The sequence below is a fragment of the Poromitra crassiceps genome, assembly GCF_964638095.1.
Source record: "Poromitra crassiceps genome assembly, chromosome: 12".
In the NCBI taxonomy this organism is placed as follows: domain Eukaryota; kingdom Metazoa; phylum Chordata; class Actinopteri; order Beryciformes; family Melamphaidae; genus Poromitra; species Poromitra crassiceps.
The window spans coordinates 20,330,117-20,347,434 of NC_139632.1; the positions used below are offsets into that span (position 1 = coordinate 20,330,117).

Genomic DNA, 17,318 nt, shown 5'->3' on the forward strand with positions numbered 1-17,318 from the left:
TATTGAATCAAATCAATGGTGTCATGGCAGACCACAATGAGCATCATTAGTATTACCATCGTCTAGTCTTCCAATGTAGCTTGGTCGCCGTGAACATAGTGTTGAGAAGCTGTTGGACAGAGTAAGGTTAAGGTGAGGATTACCCGGTAGCTGGTCACGTTAGCTTCAGGTGCCACAGTTGCTTGTCTCTTGCCAGCTCTCATGTACACACATACACACACACACACACACACACACACACACACACACACACACACACACACACACACACACACACACACACACACACACACACACACACACACACACACACACACACGCACGCACACACACACACACACACACATAAAAAAAAATATATGCCAGTACATACACAGACTGCACCCCCAGAGTTTGAAGTTGATTGGACCGTTCTCAAGATAAAAGCCATGTTCTGATTGGTCGAATTGCATGAAATTCGACGGTGCACTTTCTTGGGTCCCTAGCAGCGCAACCGCCAAGTTTGAAGTGGACTGGACGACGGGTCTTGAGATAAACCTTTTAGGGGGCACTTTGACTACCGGTATGTGCATGTCCAGAATTCGACACCGCACTCCGTCGGGTTCCTGGCAGCACACTCCCCAAGGTTGAAGTCGATCGGATGAATGGTTCTCGAGATAAACTGCTTTTTGTGTTGCCAGTAGGTGGTGCTATGACTATGCGTGTGTCCGAAATTCGCCACCGCACTCCTTCGGGTTCCCAGCAGTGCACTCCCCAAGATTGAAGTCGATCGGATGAATGGTTTTCGAGATAAACCACTTGTTATGTTGCCAGTAGTAGGTGACACTATGACTATGCATGTGTCCGAAATTTGGCACAGCACTCCCCAAGGTTGAAGAGATAGCACCTACCTCCAAGCCATTAGACATCTGAACTTGCACTGATTCATTGATTATGTCTGACCTATAGCACTTTAAACTGTATGCACTTCTGCTGAATACGATGCCGCTGAATACTGTTCCTGAATGTTTCTTTTTTCTTGTGTGTGTGCTGCTGCACTGTCTTTGTCTTTTGTCTGAGAGTGAACCAAGCCAATTTCCTAGGCCTATCAACTATGTTGACATGGCAATACATTGATTGAATCTTGAATCTTGAAGTCGATCAGATGAACGGTTCTTTTTGTGTTGCCAGTAGTAGGTGACACTGACTAAGTATGCGCGTGTCCAAATTAGATTAAATTCGGCACGGCACTCTGTCAGGTCCCCCTAAGCGCATTCCCCAAGGTTGAAGGCAATCGGAGCAATGGTGTGCTACTTATGGCCATTTAAAATCTAAAACATTGCTGTAGCGCCTCCTATGGACCCCTTTAAAAAAAGTCCATGCCAGACCCCTGAAAAGTGTTTTGGCAAAGTTTGGAGGGGATCAGAGCAATGTTGTGCCTTGCTACTCCAGACACGCATACGGCTCTCCAATTATAGTAGTAGGATGGGGGATTCAGTGAGGTGAGCAACTGATAAAACATTTTAAATGGTGAGTAGGCAATCCTCCTGATTCAGGTTGTCTGGACAAGTGAAGTGAACTGGGGGAGGGTCCACAGATATGTCATCTGGCCCTGCTCACACCCTGCCTCCCTCCCACACTCAAAGGGAATCCCATCTTTTGTCTTTGACCTCAACATTCCTGAGGGTGAATTCCAAGTGTGTGTGTGTGTGTGCGTGTGCACGCTTGCGCACGTGTGTGTGTGTGTGTGTGTGTGTGTGTGTGTGTGTGTGTGCGCGTGCGTGCATGTGTGTTCACCTTCAGACTACTTAAAGTAATTAATATGATCCTCAACCATGCAGTTTTGAGGGTTGAATAACTTCAAGAGGAACCCTATACCCTGGTTCTGGCTTCAGTGTTTCAGCTACGGTTACGGCCAACCTGCTTAGATGAGTTTCTCAAGAAGAGTTCACTGCTGATGAGAAGCGAGGTTCAGTCATTGATCTAACTCTGCAATACTGAGATGGTGTGATGGTTTCTATTATATAGCATATAAGACATAATGTGCATATTTATTCTGATCATTAAAAGTTCTAAGAACTTACTAAGTACTAAAACTAAGGGAAAATAACTAGACAACACAAACTGTAATAAACACACCAACAGAACAAAAGGGGCATGATTGAGGAGGGAGAGAGACTGAATAGGCTGAAACTTTTTTTAAGCTCAGTGAGTGCACCGGGCCCAGGTGCACCCAGTCAGCTTAACGACCCCAACACCAGGCCCTTAAAGGCAGGGCCAGGAGAGTGGGAGGGTTGTCACACTTTTAGATGTTTTACTTATGGTTGGATTTCTAGTGAAATATTACCCTTGTTGCTGGGACCCCCGGGAACCCCCCCCCCCTGGAACCCCCTCAAGGACCCCTGGGGGTTCCCAGACCCAATTTTGAGAAATGGTCTATGATTGTGTTGGGAAAATTACTCCAAATGTTTACCAAACTATCAGCACCTTCACAATACTAGAACTTCAATAACTTCCTGAAATTACTACCTAGCAGTACACCATGGCTCATCAAACTAACATAATGCTACATTTTCTGCACCCCCACCCCCGCTCTCCCTTGTTTCTAAAGCATGTTTGTTTCCATAAGCTATTCTAGAGGCTTTACTCACAACAGCAATCTCACCAACATTTTAATTTGGATAGTAAGGGGTGGGGGGCAAGAGGGAAAACAAGGAACAGCTATCCATTTAAAAGACTAGTCTACAGATAAATCAAGCAATTAGGGCATCAACCTATAAAGTTGAGTGAATGAAGGCGGCTGTAGCTCAGGAGGTAGAGCGGGTCGTCCACTAATCGCTTTGGATAAAAGGTCGGTGGTTCGATTCCCGGCTCCTCCAGTCTGCATGTCGAAGTGTCCTTTGGCAAGACACTGAACCCCAAATTGCACCCGTTGGTGTGCCAGCACCCTGCGTGGTAACCTGTCGCCATCAGTGTGTGAATGGGTGAATGTACCTACTGAGTGTAAAGCGCTTTGGATAAAAGCGCTATATAAATGCAGGCCATTTACCATTTACCATGAAGGGAGACAACAGATATAGGGTACAAAGAGAACATGTTAATGCAAGGAAACGTTCCCATATACTGTATCTGAACATGCAAAAAGCAGTGACCTGCTTAAACAACTCCAGCCTACTAATACAAAATGTAGATGAACTGGTAGTTACCACTCCCTAGCACGTGTCTTGGTTTGTTGTGAGCATTGAGCCGGCTGGTGCCTTCAGGTGCGCGCTGTCACAGAACACCATCAGTGGACCGAATGTTGTGCATGTACTGCCACCTATTGACAGAATAGAGTACTGCAGCAACAGCAGCACTCTGGCATGGAGTTGGGACTGTGGGAGAGCGACACCTAGCGACAAAGCAGCAACATTAAGTCATAGCAGAAAGTAACAAACCGGTGCAATAAAATGGAATGAGGGTTGTATGGGCAGCAATCTGGGAACCCAGTCTATTTCTGTTCCCAGATTGTATGGGCAGGGCCTTAAATCGATCTCTTCATTGTTCTGTGACTCCCTATCCTCCATGGTCCTGAAATTAAACCTAATTTATGGCTATTTATAATAACATAACCACCATAAAATGCTCAGAGATTCAAAGAACATGTTACAAAAGTGTTTATTCGGGGAAAGTAAGGAAGGCACTGTACAATGATACTGGTCCATTACACAACTAGTCACACTAGTTAGCTAAGTGCGTAAAGTTGTTATTCAAGCTATTATTCAAAGATTGTTAGATCAGCTGAGGAGGATGCAGTCCATGTGGTGAACTTCTCAGGACTGTTGTTCAGAGCTGGGTGTAGCGCAGGTATTTCTTCCCAGAAGGCAGCTCTTTAGTGGCCACACCGCCGGGGAAGAGGGCTGTGGCCTCAGCCTCAGAGAGAGAGGGAATCACCATGACCTTATCACCAGGCTGGAAGAGACATGACAACAGAGAGGTGAGATTTGGACGAGGGATGCATTTCTGACCACAATCTGAAGGAAGCCTTCTGTGTGAAGGTATGTAGCGGCCACTCATGGCTTCTATCTCACAGCTTGTCATCTACTGTACATCTACTGGTAAAATTACCAGGTTCAGCAGCAGTTCCAAGGTACACTTCCTAATCAGTCATTATTGTCATTTTCCATAATGATGTACCTAACCCTAACCCTATGTGATAATGACGTCTATAACGTCTTATGTCCATATAATGTGCCATGCATCCCTATTTTTTCCTGACCATCGCCTGGGCTGCTGAGAGGTATGAATGAATGAATGGTTTGAGTGTGTACCTTCCAGTTAACAGGAGTGGCAACCTTCTTCTGTGCGGTGAGCTGCAGAGAGTCGATGACTCGGAGCAACTCGTCAAAGTTCCTCCCTGTGGTGGCCGGGTAGAGGATGGACAGCTTCAGCTTCTTGTCTGGGCCAATCACAAAGACCTGGAGGAGGGTCCAGCAAAACAGACAGAATAAGCATCAGCTTTTCTAATCTGTATATCCTATGCAAAAATGTGTGTGTAATTGTGCACTTCCATTGCCAGCTTTGTCATTCATTCATAGCATTCTGATGATAGATACTTTCCAGAGTCGGGAAATTAAGTTTTTGGCTCGCCTGCCAAGGGCTGGTAAAGTGGTAAAAGGGGTGGGGGACTCTGACCAAATTAATTATAATTTTTTCCATTGAAATATGTCACCCTACCCATTTTCAATGTACAAAATTAGGTGCTGTGTGACTACATTTAGCGTTTCAATTTCAAACTTGCTCACCCACTTTCACAGTGGATGTTTTTTTTGTCCTCACACGTGCCATTTGTTGCCATACTGTATAGAAGAAACTTTGAATTTCAAAGAACGTTAGAACAGTTAACTATCCAGGCAGTGGACAAACAGGAGGAAAAGTTTTCAGTTTAGTTTAGCTGCTACCAATCAACAGCCTGTGTCATACATTTTGTTCTGATTTGATTGTCTCATCATTTAAAGAGAGTGCACAGTGGTCAGAAGGGACAAAGTTTGAGAACAGGTATAGGTTAGAAAGATCCTTACCTATTTATCTGCAAAATACCCTTTTGCCTGTATTTGATAGGACAGTATGTGCTAGAGTGACAGGAAGGCAGGGAGAGAGTGGGGGAGGACATGCAGATTATGACCAGGTCGCTGCGTGAAGAACTACAGTATGCCTTAATGGTACGCGTTCTACCAGGTGAGCCACCGGGAGGCCCGTGAAAGACCATTTTTACCACCATTCGGCAAGTGTTAACTTTGGATCCTGATACTGTCCGTCGGCTGTTGTGGTCACAATCACCTACCGACGTGTCAGTGGGGTGATATAATACCAAATGTATCCAGCATTGATAAAGGTGTGTCTCTTTGTGTGTGTGTGTGTGTGTGTGTGTGTGTGTGTGTCAGTAGTGAGAGAGGGGGGGTGGGACTCTTACACAGCGAGCAGTGAGGGGCATCCCATCCTTGTCTCTCTCGTCGGGGTCCAGCATGCCCAGCTGGACCGACAGCTCTCTCTTGTCGTCAGCGATGATGGGGAAGGGCAGCGGGCTGTCGGCGCCATCGCTGTTAAAGGCCATCACATCCTGTACAGAGAGACCGGCGCACACAAGTTCACACACAATTTAATGTTTCATCATTTCCCTCAATGGGTGTGTGTGATCAAAGTAACACACTTGCAACTCGAGTTAATAATTCTCAGCTCGGCAATGTCCTGTGAACAGACTCACTTGTGACGGGAGACATTTGTCTGCACCCCTTAAAAACCTTGTCCAATCGGCATTGGCCCAGGGTGGGGATTCCAGAACTTGACTCCCCTTCCTCTTGGACCAATCGCAGGCCTTTGAGAGGAGGCGTCGCTGTAACGTAGCAACCCAGTTGAGAGCCAATCACAGTGGGCCCCGTTTGTGGGTGGGGAATAGCCAATGAATGCCTACTTGACTCCTCCTTTTCCTCCAGATAATGCACGTGCACAAGCAAAATTAGGATGCAACTTGTAATTACAGGCCTCGACTAGAAGAAGCTTAGTTTTACAATGATGTTGGCTGATGGGAACAGTTGTGTTCCATAGATCTGTAAGGTTGCAGATTCTAGGACATTAAGAGAATAATAGTGGAAACCTGACAGTTAAATGGGAGTGGGAACATCAGTTTGGGGGACAGATGCAGAGCCATCTGTATCAAACTAAGCCTGGTCAGGACAGTACAGCATTGGCCTGGTCTCTCAGGGGATTTAACAGCTGGGGTAGGAGGAGGAGGAGCATTTCGCAGAGGGTCATGGCTGATCACAGGAACTTAGGACATTGCTGCCAAGCTTTGAAATGTCTTTCAAAATGTCAAAGTTACGCAACACAAATGTGTGAGAGTAGATTGACCGAGTCCCTTTCCGGTTTTACTGGTCTGGTGTATGAGCTTAAACCGGTTTGATTTCATGCCAACCGGCAGAACCGGCACGTATCTTTATACCACGTTTTGGTCAATTAAAAAGGCAGCCTCAACAACCTATGCCGACGGCATCACAGGGCTAAATCCAACTTCTATTGCATTTAGTAATAAGCAACATGACAACGTGATTAATCTAATGTTTATTAGTTATAGTTTGTTTATAAATGGACTAATGGAGGCGAAGCAGCAACATGAATGGAGATCAAATTTCACTAGAGGGGGGATGCGTACAGCTTCTGAGTTTTGGGGTGGAGATATAAACGGGACAGTGCACTGAACTGAGTGTAGCAGTCACCACTCCTGGCTAAAGATATGTTGTCCATCAGTGGAAAAGGAGTCTTTTAAATCTATGCTTCCGACACTCTACGTCAATATGATCCACCAGGTGAAAGTATTTCTCTAAGTTGTTACACCATTCAGTTGTTCTGCTGCTTCTTTTTATTTGTTTGGTTGGTGGTTTGCAAACCAGCTTAGAGGTGTATTATCGCCACCAAGTGGACTGGAGTCACACTACAGTCATTTATGGGCTCCACTCAGGAGCGCAAGTCAAGTGCGTCACCTAGTGGTAAAATTTGGTATACCGGTTAGATGCGGTTTAATGTATAATATCGAACCGTTTTGTTTTTTTATTATAACGACCCATGCCGTGTGTGTGTGTCCAACCTTGGTGTATGTGTGTGTGTGTGTGTCCAACCTTGCTCCAACCGCGGTGGTCCTCAACACTGTCGATGGACAAGGCGATCATCTTGACAGCACGTTTCTTGAATTCATCGCTGATCCTTGCAGCACAGGCCAGCTCAGTGGTACAGACAGGAGTAAAGTCCCTTGGGTGGGAGAACAGGATACCCCACCTACAGAGCGAAATATGGGACATTTGGTTCATGTTATTACTGTATAACAATAATGTCTCTGGTCTTTGTCCAACCATTCATCACATGCTCTATAGTGGACAGACTATTGTTAAAGCAGCAAAAAAAAATCCAGCAGTCTTATGCAACGTCCAGAGTATTATGGGCTGTTCTTGTTACTTCCTTCTGGTCAAGGGCAGGCGACCACAGACTAAATCAAGCAATCAACAGGCTATAAAATGGCAGTAACACAACGAAATCCCAAGCCATACTCTCACTTCCTTGAGTGTTTTACATACTTTACATAGTTCCACCAGTTGTCTCTTAATGTGTCTATATTTAAGTGTCTTACATGTATTTTTGTCTGTTGTGGCCGTTTATGCCTTGTTGCATGCAAGCTCGCCATTAGGGACAAATAAAGTCTTCACAGAGAGGGAGTGAGGGGAGGCAGCGAGACACAGGATTCAAGGTTAGAAGGAGTGGGAGTTGAGAGACAACACGAGAGGGGAGATGGGTGAGAGGAGAAAACCAGATAATACAAGTCTCAGTGGAGGAAATACCACAAGCAGCGGCTATAGATTGGAGCAACAGATGTTTGCAAATCTGACAGACAGACCCAAGACATTACATCCAGGTGCATTGTGCTGGGAAAGTACAGCATGCTGCACAAGGGAGGGGGTTTAAGGGTACATTAATCTTCTTATTTTCACTTTACCAGACAGCTGCAGAAACTGGGGACATTTTTAAGAAAATACTTTAGTGTACTATTCTGATGTACTTTTTGAATCTTTAATCATTCTATTTTTTTCTTCTTTTTAAATCGGGGAATCATACAAAATGTTTAATTTTGTTGCAATTCTGAAGCTTCTAAAAGTGCATCTGCATTTTTTAAGATGTGTGTGAAATAAATAACGAGCTGCTTGAGTGATTGAATACTCCAGTTCTGCGGACCTTGTTCTGCTGTCTACACTCCATAACCACAAAGGTAGCTCAGTAACTAAATTGTTAAGCTGCCTTCACACGAAAAGCGATCTTCTATCACTGCGCGGTACAGTGGAGAAAGGCCAGCGGTAAGTAGGTTAAAGTATAAACAGTATGAACTTTGAGTTTTACCGCGGATCATGTGGGGTGGGGGCTTTACGCATGTCACATGCGCGCGCACAGAGGCAGCTTCATGCCTGACCCCCATGGTGCTTTGTCTGAATAGAGGGCAGTGTGATCACCTGATTAAAAGGGAAATCACATAACTCTATATGAGGAATGTGTTCAGAGGCTGGTGTTGCTGGAGGAACTGCAAAGAAACTGATTTGAGTGCAACAGCAAACTGTCAAATTTGCATATTAACAACATGGTCCTGCCAGTCCACTTCTAGGTCTTCTCAGGAGTCCATCTAGTAGTCTCTAGCCAACAATCCTTTTCTGTTGACCACCACCGTTCATCACCACCATTTTCTGTTCACCACTATATATTCATAGTATTCCCATGACGCCACATGCATTTCCTACCAATATGGCACTTTACAATAATACACACAGCTCATTGGCTGACCACACACAGCTCATTGGCAATGGCCGTGTGTCGTTTGATTGTAATCACCTGTTAATTGATTACAATCACCTGTTATTTTCCTACCAAGATGAGCGTGTGGTGATGTAACAGAATTGATAGGATTCTGTTACATCACCACACACTTCAATAGCCTGAAGTAAGGGTGTCTATTTTTAATGGAGCAGAATAGAGTAAAGATTTGCGATGTGGAATTTCCCTGAAGTTTATTCTGCCTGCCAACTAGACAGACACAAGGCTCTCTCAATGCTGTCCTTTGTGTCAACCCGGACAAACATAATAGTCTTGAAAAACTAGGCCACCATTACAACAGGTGATCTTCTCTCACAATCCAGCACCAATTCCTGCTGAAAACAGACAAAAGTAATTGGTGCAATCTAAACAATGGACCCTTTTCACAGGGGCCATTTTGTGTCGAAAAGGCAGGGTCAACACAGGTACAAGCAAAACACTAATAACTGTTTTGCTCGCACCTGTGTTTACTCTGCCTTTTCGACCCAAAATGGCCCCTGTGAAAAGGGTCAATGGCTTAGAGTCCTTGTACTGATAAGCCAACAGTTCTGCAAGTGACGGCTATTTGGAAACTGAGCCAATAACCCTCTTGCACCACGCCTCTGCTCATGCATTGTGTGCAAAACCTTCATTACAAGGAAGGAGGAAACAATTGTCTGTTGTATAACAATGAGTATGGTGAAAGTAACTATTGCCATCTCAATAAACTGTCATTGCACTGTGGCTGCTTTGCAAGACAGCACAACAAACTTAAGGTGGCATCCCTAAAAATAAAAACAATATAAAAAAAAGAACAGTATAAAACAGACCTGGGCAAAAGGCGGCCCGCGGGCCACATGCGGCCCGCGAGCGCCCCCTGTGTGGCCCGCGCTGGAATTGCAAAAAAAAAAAAAATCTTTTTTTTTTTTTTTTACAGTGCACCTGAATGCAACATGCAAGGTACCTGCTGAATAAGTGTCCAAATGTTCATGTCATTCTGGCCAATACTCCACTTCTGTTATAACATTTCAGTCTGGTATGGAATATCTTTCAATAATCTTTATGACTAAAAGGCTAAAAGTAATCTCATGTGTAAGAAATGGAAATAATTACCGGTAACTTGTTGGTTTTGGATTTATTTAGCTTCAAGAGTGCATTTTTGTTTGTGTGACCCTCAACAAAGGCTTTGAGAATCCCGGGCCACTTACTGATACTTATGCTTAAATTAACACACTGATATTCTGGTTTATTTAAAGAAAAACATTTTGGCTAGTGGAAATTCTAATTGGCTGGTAACTTTAAAATATAGCAGCCATATTGGCAGGTGGTCAAAAAAGTTAATGACATAGGAGTGAGTGAGAAAAGGATAAAATATTGGTGTTTAAGACTGAATAATGACATCACAACTGTTAATTTAAAATGAGGTATTCCTCTAAACCTGACTTCAAATGCCCCCAAAAAATCTGCGCCGGCGCCGTTTGGCCCCCAACGCTCAGCAAAATCTGGCGCTCTGGTAGCGAGGACATTTTTTTGTGGTCCTCTCTATCATCAAAGTTCCTGGGTTACGGCATGACAATATTTGTTCGGCCCCCAGCAACAATCTGGGTTTCTCATGTGGCCCCCCATGAAAAATAATTGCCCACCCCTGGTATAAAACCTATCTCTGCTCTACTGATACCACTGAGGCTGGGATAATTAGACAGTAGGACGGATGCCAACTCACTAAAAGACTGTCGAAGTTCACACAAACAATACTGGCCTTGTCCAGTATTCTCTGCCCATTCGCCTCACTGAATGAGCCAGCTAGACAGGAGAGGGGGGGTGGGGGGTGAACCAATGCATAATACCCACCTCACGTCAGCACAAACTTCTCTTTTTTTACTTTATTTTGGTCTGCAGCTAATAGGCTACATGGCCATCTTCAGAAATACAAAACTAAATTAGCATCTCTGTATGTTTGAGAACCAACATTAGCCGAAACATACAGGATACCTGCTAGACTATGTCATTATTATGCTCCGAACTTTATGCAAGAGTCATGCTTGTGTAATAAGTTGGTCTGTGCCAACCAGCAGGTGTCAGTGACACTGCAGGTAGCCTACTCGGTTTTTGTCAAGTCGTAGTCACATCGTTATCCACACAGCTCGTTTTGTGTGTGATTACAAGCAGTTGCAGTTCAAATTATTGACCAAACAGTACTAGCACCCCTGCCAGAAGCATGCGCACTTACGAGCTTCCAAGGAAATCGTGGAACTTGATCTTGCCGATGGTAGTTTCGGCCTCGAAGTTAGGAAACACGTCTCCCAGTAGAAGCCCAGGCATGGTGAGGGTTTTCTCTCCACTAGACGCAGGAGGAGAAAGGACGAGGCTGTGGCAGGGGCTGCAATCAGCATCAGCGCCGCATGAATGAACCCGGAAAGAGGCGTGGCTAACATTGAATCAGCACGGAGGTTCTATTAATCAGTGTTGGGGAACTGGTAATTACAAAAACGTAAAGCGACAAACATGCCATGAAATGGTAGGCCCATCTAAAAAAAAACTGCAATCATAGCAGTCATATTAAAAGGTCGGCCTCATGATGATTACGTGTACATTTCTAGTAAAACACCATTTCCCAAGTAGCTTTGCGACACGACCAACAAAGATGGCGTTTCTGAAAAGTGTTTCCGTGATATGAATTGTCAAACGTAAACCATTAACCTGAAAAGAGCGACAACCCGCACGGCACTGCAGAAAATCTAACCCGGTCGGTAAAACGGATTACACGGAACCGTCCGGTCGACAGACAGACGAAATGCCCTCTCCAAAAGCCAATAAAAGCGCCAGAGGGAGCCCGGTGCTCGGCAGCTCCAACAACGGGCGCTACGAGTTCATGTCGCTGAACCGAGCCCCGCCGCCGCACCTGCTCCAGCGGCAGGGCTCCGACCCGACCGCCGCCCGCCTCCGAGCCTCGGAGAGCCCCACTCGGCGCCGGGGCTCCGGTTCCTCCACGGGCTCAACAGGCGGGCAGGGTATGCCCGAAGAGGACTGCATGCGACTCAACCCGTCCTTCGTCGGCATAGCGCTCAGCTCCCTGCTCGCCATAGACTTGTGGCTGTCCAAGACCCTGGGGGTGTGCGCCAGCGAGGACTCGTCGTGGGGCAGCATTCGCCCATTGATGAAACTGATTGAGATATCGGGACATGGCATCCCGTGGCTGGTTGGGACAGCCTACGGCCTGTATAAGAGTGACAGTGCTGCAGGACAGGAAGTCATGCTCAACCTTTTCTTTGGTAAAAAACAAAATATACAAAAACAATCAATTATTTCTGTTATTTTCCATTTGTCCTCAGCTTCATCTGTGTTTTGTCTTCCCACGTGTTGACTCCTTTGATAGTTTTTTTTATAAAACTCATGCAAAGCCTTGTCATGTGTTTGCAGAGAGTCCCTTACTTCATAGTAACACTGGTGCACCAGTAATGCAGTATTTGGGTCACAGCCATAGACTAGAAAGGTCACCGCCCCCTGCTCCTCCCTTGTCCTGATTTGTCATGACCCACTCTCCTGCAGAATACACCTCCCTCACAAATGATGCTCCCACATCCCTTAACCATGTTTAATTTTCTACTCTTTCCTCCCTTGGTTCTAGCTGACTCTCACCTGTAGATGTCATCTGTCAGTCATTGCAGCCTTGCTACATTTCTGTTCTCCATTCCCTTCTGATTTTGGGTCCCAACTCTTGTGTAAAAATCCACCCATCATCTCTGCCATCCTGCACCAGTCAGCTTGGTTGGTTCCAATGGTAAATGCATGGATGCTTCTGATTCAGTGACTTGGCTAAATGTGCACACACTCTAATGCTGTGTATCTGAACAGTACATGTTCCTGCCACCTTGAGTAAATAATGCCATGTGCATGTCCTGTGTTAGGACTAGTCTGTGCCTCCAGAGGGAGTCGACCTCAGCCACTGAGCACAGGCTGCATGTCTGTATTAAAGGGCTTATGGAAAACCACAGCCATGGGGGGTCAGACACTGCAAATAATAGATTGATTGATTGATTGAAGGGTGTTACTGTAAGCAGCTGCTCTGGTTGTCTCAATAATCTGCCAGTAGAATAATAAGTGAAAATATGCCCACTGATATTTAATGCACCAATGATAACAAAAAGTGAGCTAGTTGCTCTTCATCAGACAATGCAAACATACATGGACACCATCTTACTGTAATGAAATAGCCTAGCTATGAATCACATAACCAATCTGCAGAGAAGATACATAGACTATACAGTACCAAGCAAATTCATACATGCAAAAATATAGGTTACAGTAACAACATCTGAGTGCAAACATATTATGCATAATAGGTTACATATTGACAATCCATGGATGGGCTGGGCAACCACCTCAATTAGTTTTGCATGAGATGACACCTTTGATTTCATAGGCTATGTTTTCCAGTGTGTGGATTTTTTTTCTTTTTATCTTATTGCTGGCATATGGTACATCAGTCATAGAGTCTGCCAATCAGCATGCTCCTCAGGTTAGAGTCTGCCAATCAGCATGTTCCTCAGATTAGAGGGGCTCGCTCTCTTCTCTGGTTTATCCAGAGATTTGAGAGTGCAATCCATGCCAGTGCTTATGCTGTGAATTGTGAAATACACTGTTTTTCCTTACGATCGATCCCATATAATTTTTCAGTGGTGGTTATTATTATCGTACAGTACAAGTTACTCTATCGTCAGAAGTTGTAAATTTGGTTTTGTTTTAGACTTTCAGACTGAAATATTGACAAACGGATTTGTTGCTTGTGTGATCCAATCCCATCAGCTGCTTTGTTATCATGAATAGGATGGATGGCTCAAACTCAGAAGTAGGAAGGCTGTTTTTAAAGGCATTGATTGGAAAGTGTGATTAGATGCACTTTGGATCACAAGAGAAGTGTCCTTTATTAGTGAGATTATTAACTATCTTGTATCGTCTCACTTTGCCTGAGAGGAGCGACATCTCCCTCAACAAGCCTATAGTGTATGTACAGTATATGCTCAGGTTTGGGTTTTGTGCACCTGCACATAACCTCCATAGTGCCTCAGTCAGACTAAAGTGTGCGTGTGTGTGTGCGTGTGTGTGTGGCTGTGGCTGTGCAGGTGTGAGCTTGAAGTAAGAACATATCAGTTTTTGTCTATGTGAAGCAGTACAGATGCTCAAAAAGTGAGCACAAATGCCAGCTGCTCCCCCACAGTCTGGACTAATGCCATCTCTCTCGCTCTCTCTCTCTCAATCTCTCTCGCTCTATTAACAGTCTCTGACAGAGAGGTGACTCTGAGTGGTTGTATAATTCCAATGAAAGAGAATGAGTGACAAGATAACATCTTGTTCAGTGAACCTTCTATTTTATAGTCATTGTGACACAGGACTGTAACAAGGATACACAAATGATCAAAGCATGGTTCTGCTACTTTTATGGATTATATTATATCCACTGTTTATACCACTATTTAAGCAGTGACATATCTGTTTGCTGAAGGCTTTTGGCATTGATCTTTATCTTTATTGTTGCGTTTGTACAGCATAACACATCTCTAGTGCAAAATCCACGTTTATTGCCATAGTATGCTCTCAGCTATATTGTCTCATGCTGTTAGCTAACAGTGTTTTTGTTCTCCTCCTTCCCTTCCTCCTAGCCCTGCTGTTGGACCTGGTCCTGGTTGGCATTGTCAAGGCGGTGGTACGTCGGCGCCGGCCGGTCCATAACCGTATGGACATGTTCGCCACCTTCTCCGTGGACCGCTACTCCTTCCCCTCTGGCCATGCCACCCGTGCTGCCATGTGTGGGCGCTTCGTGCTCACACACCTGGTGCTGGCCGCCCCGCTGCGGGTTCTGGTCCTGCTGTGGGCCTGCTTGGTGGGGCTGAGCCGGGTGCTTCTGGGGAGGCACAATGTGACCGACGTGCTGTTTGGGTTCTGGATGGGCTACTGCCAGTACAACCTGGTGGAGATGCTCTGGCTCTCACCTCAAGTCCTGCAAGGGCTGCTGGGAGAGCTAGCTTGAGATAAAGGGGCGGGGCTGAAAGGGGGAAGGAAAGAGGAAGTGGGGGTGACGCTGGTGGCATGGCAGTTTGAATTGAGGGGATGTGGCTGAGGCACTGCTCCATGCCCATGAAAATGCACAATTGCTTCCTATCTATGAATTAAGAATTGACCTAACAGTCATTTGTCAGGCCTGTTCATTACCATAACGGGGAGGAAAAGGGGCGTCCGGGTAGTGTAGCGGTAGATTCCCTACCTATCAACACGAGAGTCGCAGGTTCGAGCCCCCGTGTAACCTCCGTCTTGGTCGGGCGTCCATGCAGGCACTATTGGCCATGTCTGCAGGTGGGAAGACGGGTTAAGGGTATGTGTGTCCTGGTCACTGCACTAGTGCCTCCTCTGGTTGGTCAGGGCGCCTGTTCGGGGGGAGGGGAACTGGGGAGAATAGCGTTATCCTCCCATGTGCTACATCCTGCCACTGAAACGCCTCGCTGCCAGGTGAAAAGAAGCAGCTGGCGACTACACATGTATCGGAGGGAGCATGTGCTAGTCTACAACTCTCCCCAGATTGGCAGAGGGGGTGGTCGGTGGAGCAATGACCGGGACAGCAGGAGGAATTGGCCAAGTACAATTGGGGAGAAGGGGGGTGGGGTTTGATTAAAATAATAATAATAATAATAATATGAACGACTCGAGGAGGAAGGTGCATGTTGAATGGGCTTGAACCTGAGTCAAAGTAGTAGAATAGGACATTCAGAACGATTCCCAACCCTTGTAGCTTTACATCTTCACTATAAAGTAATAATGATGAGTTCTTTCAAATATAATTTGCTAAGCTAAACAAATAACTGCAGTTATCCATCCACCTGCAAGCGAAATGTCTTAATACCTGGATTTAAGAAAAGCAAAAACTGCTGCATGGCCCTGGAACACCATTGGCACTAATGCAATCATCTTTCTATAGAGCATGTGTCCTGTTCACTCCCTCTGTTGAATGGAACAAAGCAATAGAATAGGCTACTGTACGGATGTGACACCCCTAATACACCATCACAGGGGGTCGACCCAAAAATGGACTCTGGGGGGGTAAAGAGATTTCATCTTAACCTTACATTCAGGTTTTCTCCTCTGCACAGCATTGGGTGTGGGAGAAATGACTGTGGGGCAGAATTTGTATCATTGAGCTTAAAAGTCATCATTCATTATCTGGGGAAAGATATCATTAATTAAAAGCGTTCATTCGTGCTTGTGGGCATGGTGGGGCACTCTAAAATAGAGTCCGTTGTAATAATAGATCATTTAGGTGTTAATTACGTTTTTTTCCCCATGTTCATAAAAAACGACTGCTTGCTTGAATGCTGCACTGTGAAGCAGTTACACAAATCTGTGAAGGACTTTGAAAATTAGCCCATCATGCTTTTCAAATGCTTTAATTACACCATGTGAATGAATGTCATTTGGGGTAAAAAAGAGACATAGGGGTTGTACTGTATTATCACCAAATATGTTTCCCAATACCCTTGACAATAATTTTATGGTGACATATTTGGTTTATTCATAAGTAGACATTTTGAACTATTGTATGGTACGTGAGCTTACATGTCATATCCCCTCATAGAGCCATGATAGCAGGCAGCTTCAGGTTGGCAGGTTGCCCTGGTGTACTGCCAAGGTTTAATAATCATTAGTGGGAATTGGAAAGAAGAGGAGGGGTGATAGCCTAGTTTTCAGTAAAGGCATGTCCTTCAGTTCACTTCAGTTCTCTTTATTGTCCCTTCTAGGGACATTTGTCTGCTTCAAACGTTTGCATTTAAGAAATATACAGTGCCTTGCAAAAGTATTCAGACCCTCTGAACTAAAAATAATAATCACAAGTGACCCTAAATCATCTTCGGTAGTATTGAATTGTGTGTGGGGTAACTTTTTTTTTTTTTTCAGGCGACCCTATTTGAATTCCAGGTGACCTCATTTAGGGTCACGACCCTAAGGTTGGGAACCACTGCCCTAACCCCTTACCCTAAACCTAACCTCTCTCCCTTCTCAAAACTCCCACCCCTCTCAAAACTACCATTCCAAAAAACATTACCATCTAACAATTTTAGAGCTGTTATTGTTAAACTATAATTTGTTTTCACTTTGATAGAACAATGCACTTTGCACAGATAGATCCAGCAATCCATTTTAAACTAACTTGAACGCACAACTAAATGTGCCAAGAGTTGAGGGGTCTGGAGCTGGAAGTCGACAATTGTAAAAAAGAAACGCACAACAATCAGCTAAGGACCGGCAGAGAGTGTACAAGAGATATTGTTGTTATAGCATAGCATATAGATATTGTTGAGCAGCAGGACTTGAGAGGGAACGAAAGTGTTTTTCCCCCCCTCCAGTTCTTATATACCGTAAATTCCGGACTATAAGCCGCACCGGTGTATAAGCCGCACCTGCAAAGTTGACTGTTTTTTACATATATA

The 17,318-nt window shown here is 44.9% G+C and overlaps 2 protein-coding genes across 2 annotated transcripts; one reads left to right on the forward strand and one right to left on the reverse strand.

Moving 5' to 3' along the window:
• Nucleotides 1-3,618: 3,618 nt before the first annotated feature.
• Nucleotides 3,619-11,330, reverse strand: prdx6 (peroxiredoxin 6). Its single transcript, XM_083648425.1, has 5 exons — nucleotides 11,072-11,330; nucleotides 7,131-7,287; nucleotides 5,432-5,578; nucleotides 4,290-4,436; nucleotides 3,619-3,930 (listed from the first exon to the last, which is right to left on the reverse strand). Exons 1-5 carry the CDS (start codon nucleotides 11,161-11,163, stop codon nucleotides 3,805-3,807), a joined length of 669 nt encoding a protein of 222 aa, XP_083504551.1. The 5' UTR covers nucleotides 11,164-11,330; the 3' UTR covers nucleotides 3,619-3,804.
• A 114-nt stretch (nucleotides 11,331-11,444) lies between these two features.
• On the forward strand, nucleotides 11,445-14,869 carry plpp6 (phospholipid phosphatase 6; the record flags this gene model as incomplete). Its single annotated transcript, XM_083648424.1, has 2 exons — nucleotides 11,445-12,113; nucleotides 14,502-14,869. The coding sequence occupies exons 1-2, from the start codon at nucleotides 11,636-11,638 to the stop codon at nucleotides 14,867-14,869; spliced, it is 846 nt and encodes a 281-aa protein (XP_083504550.1). The 5' UTR covers nucleotides 11,445-11,635.
• Between the last annotated feature and the right edge of the window lie 2,449 nt (nucleotides 14,870-17,318).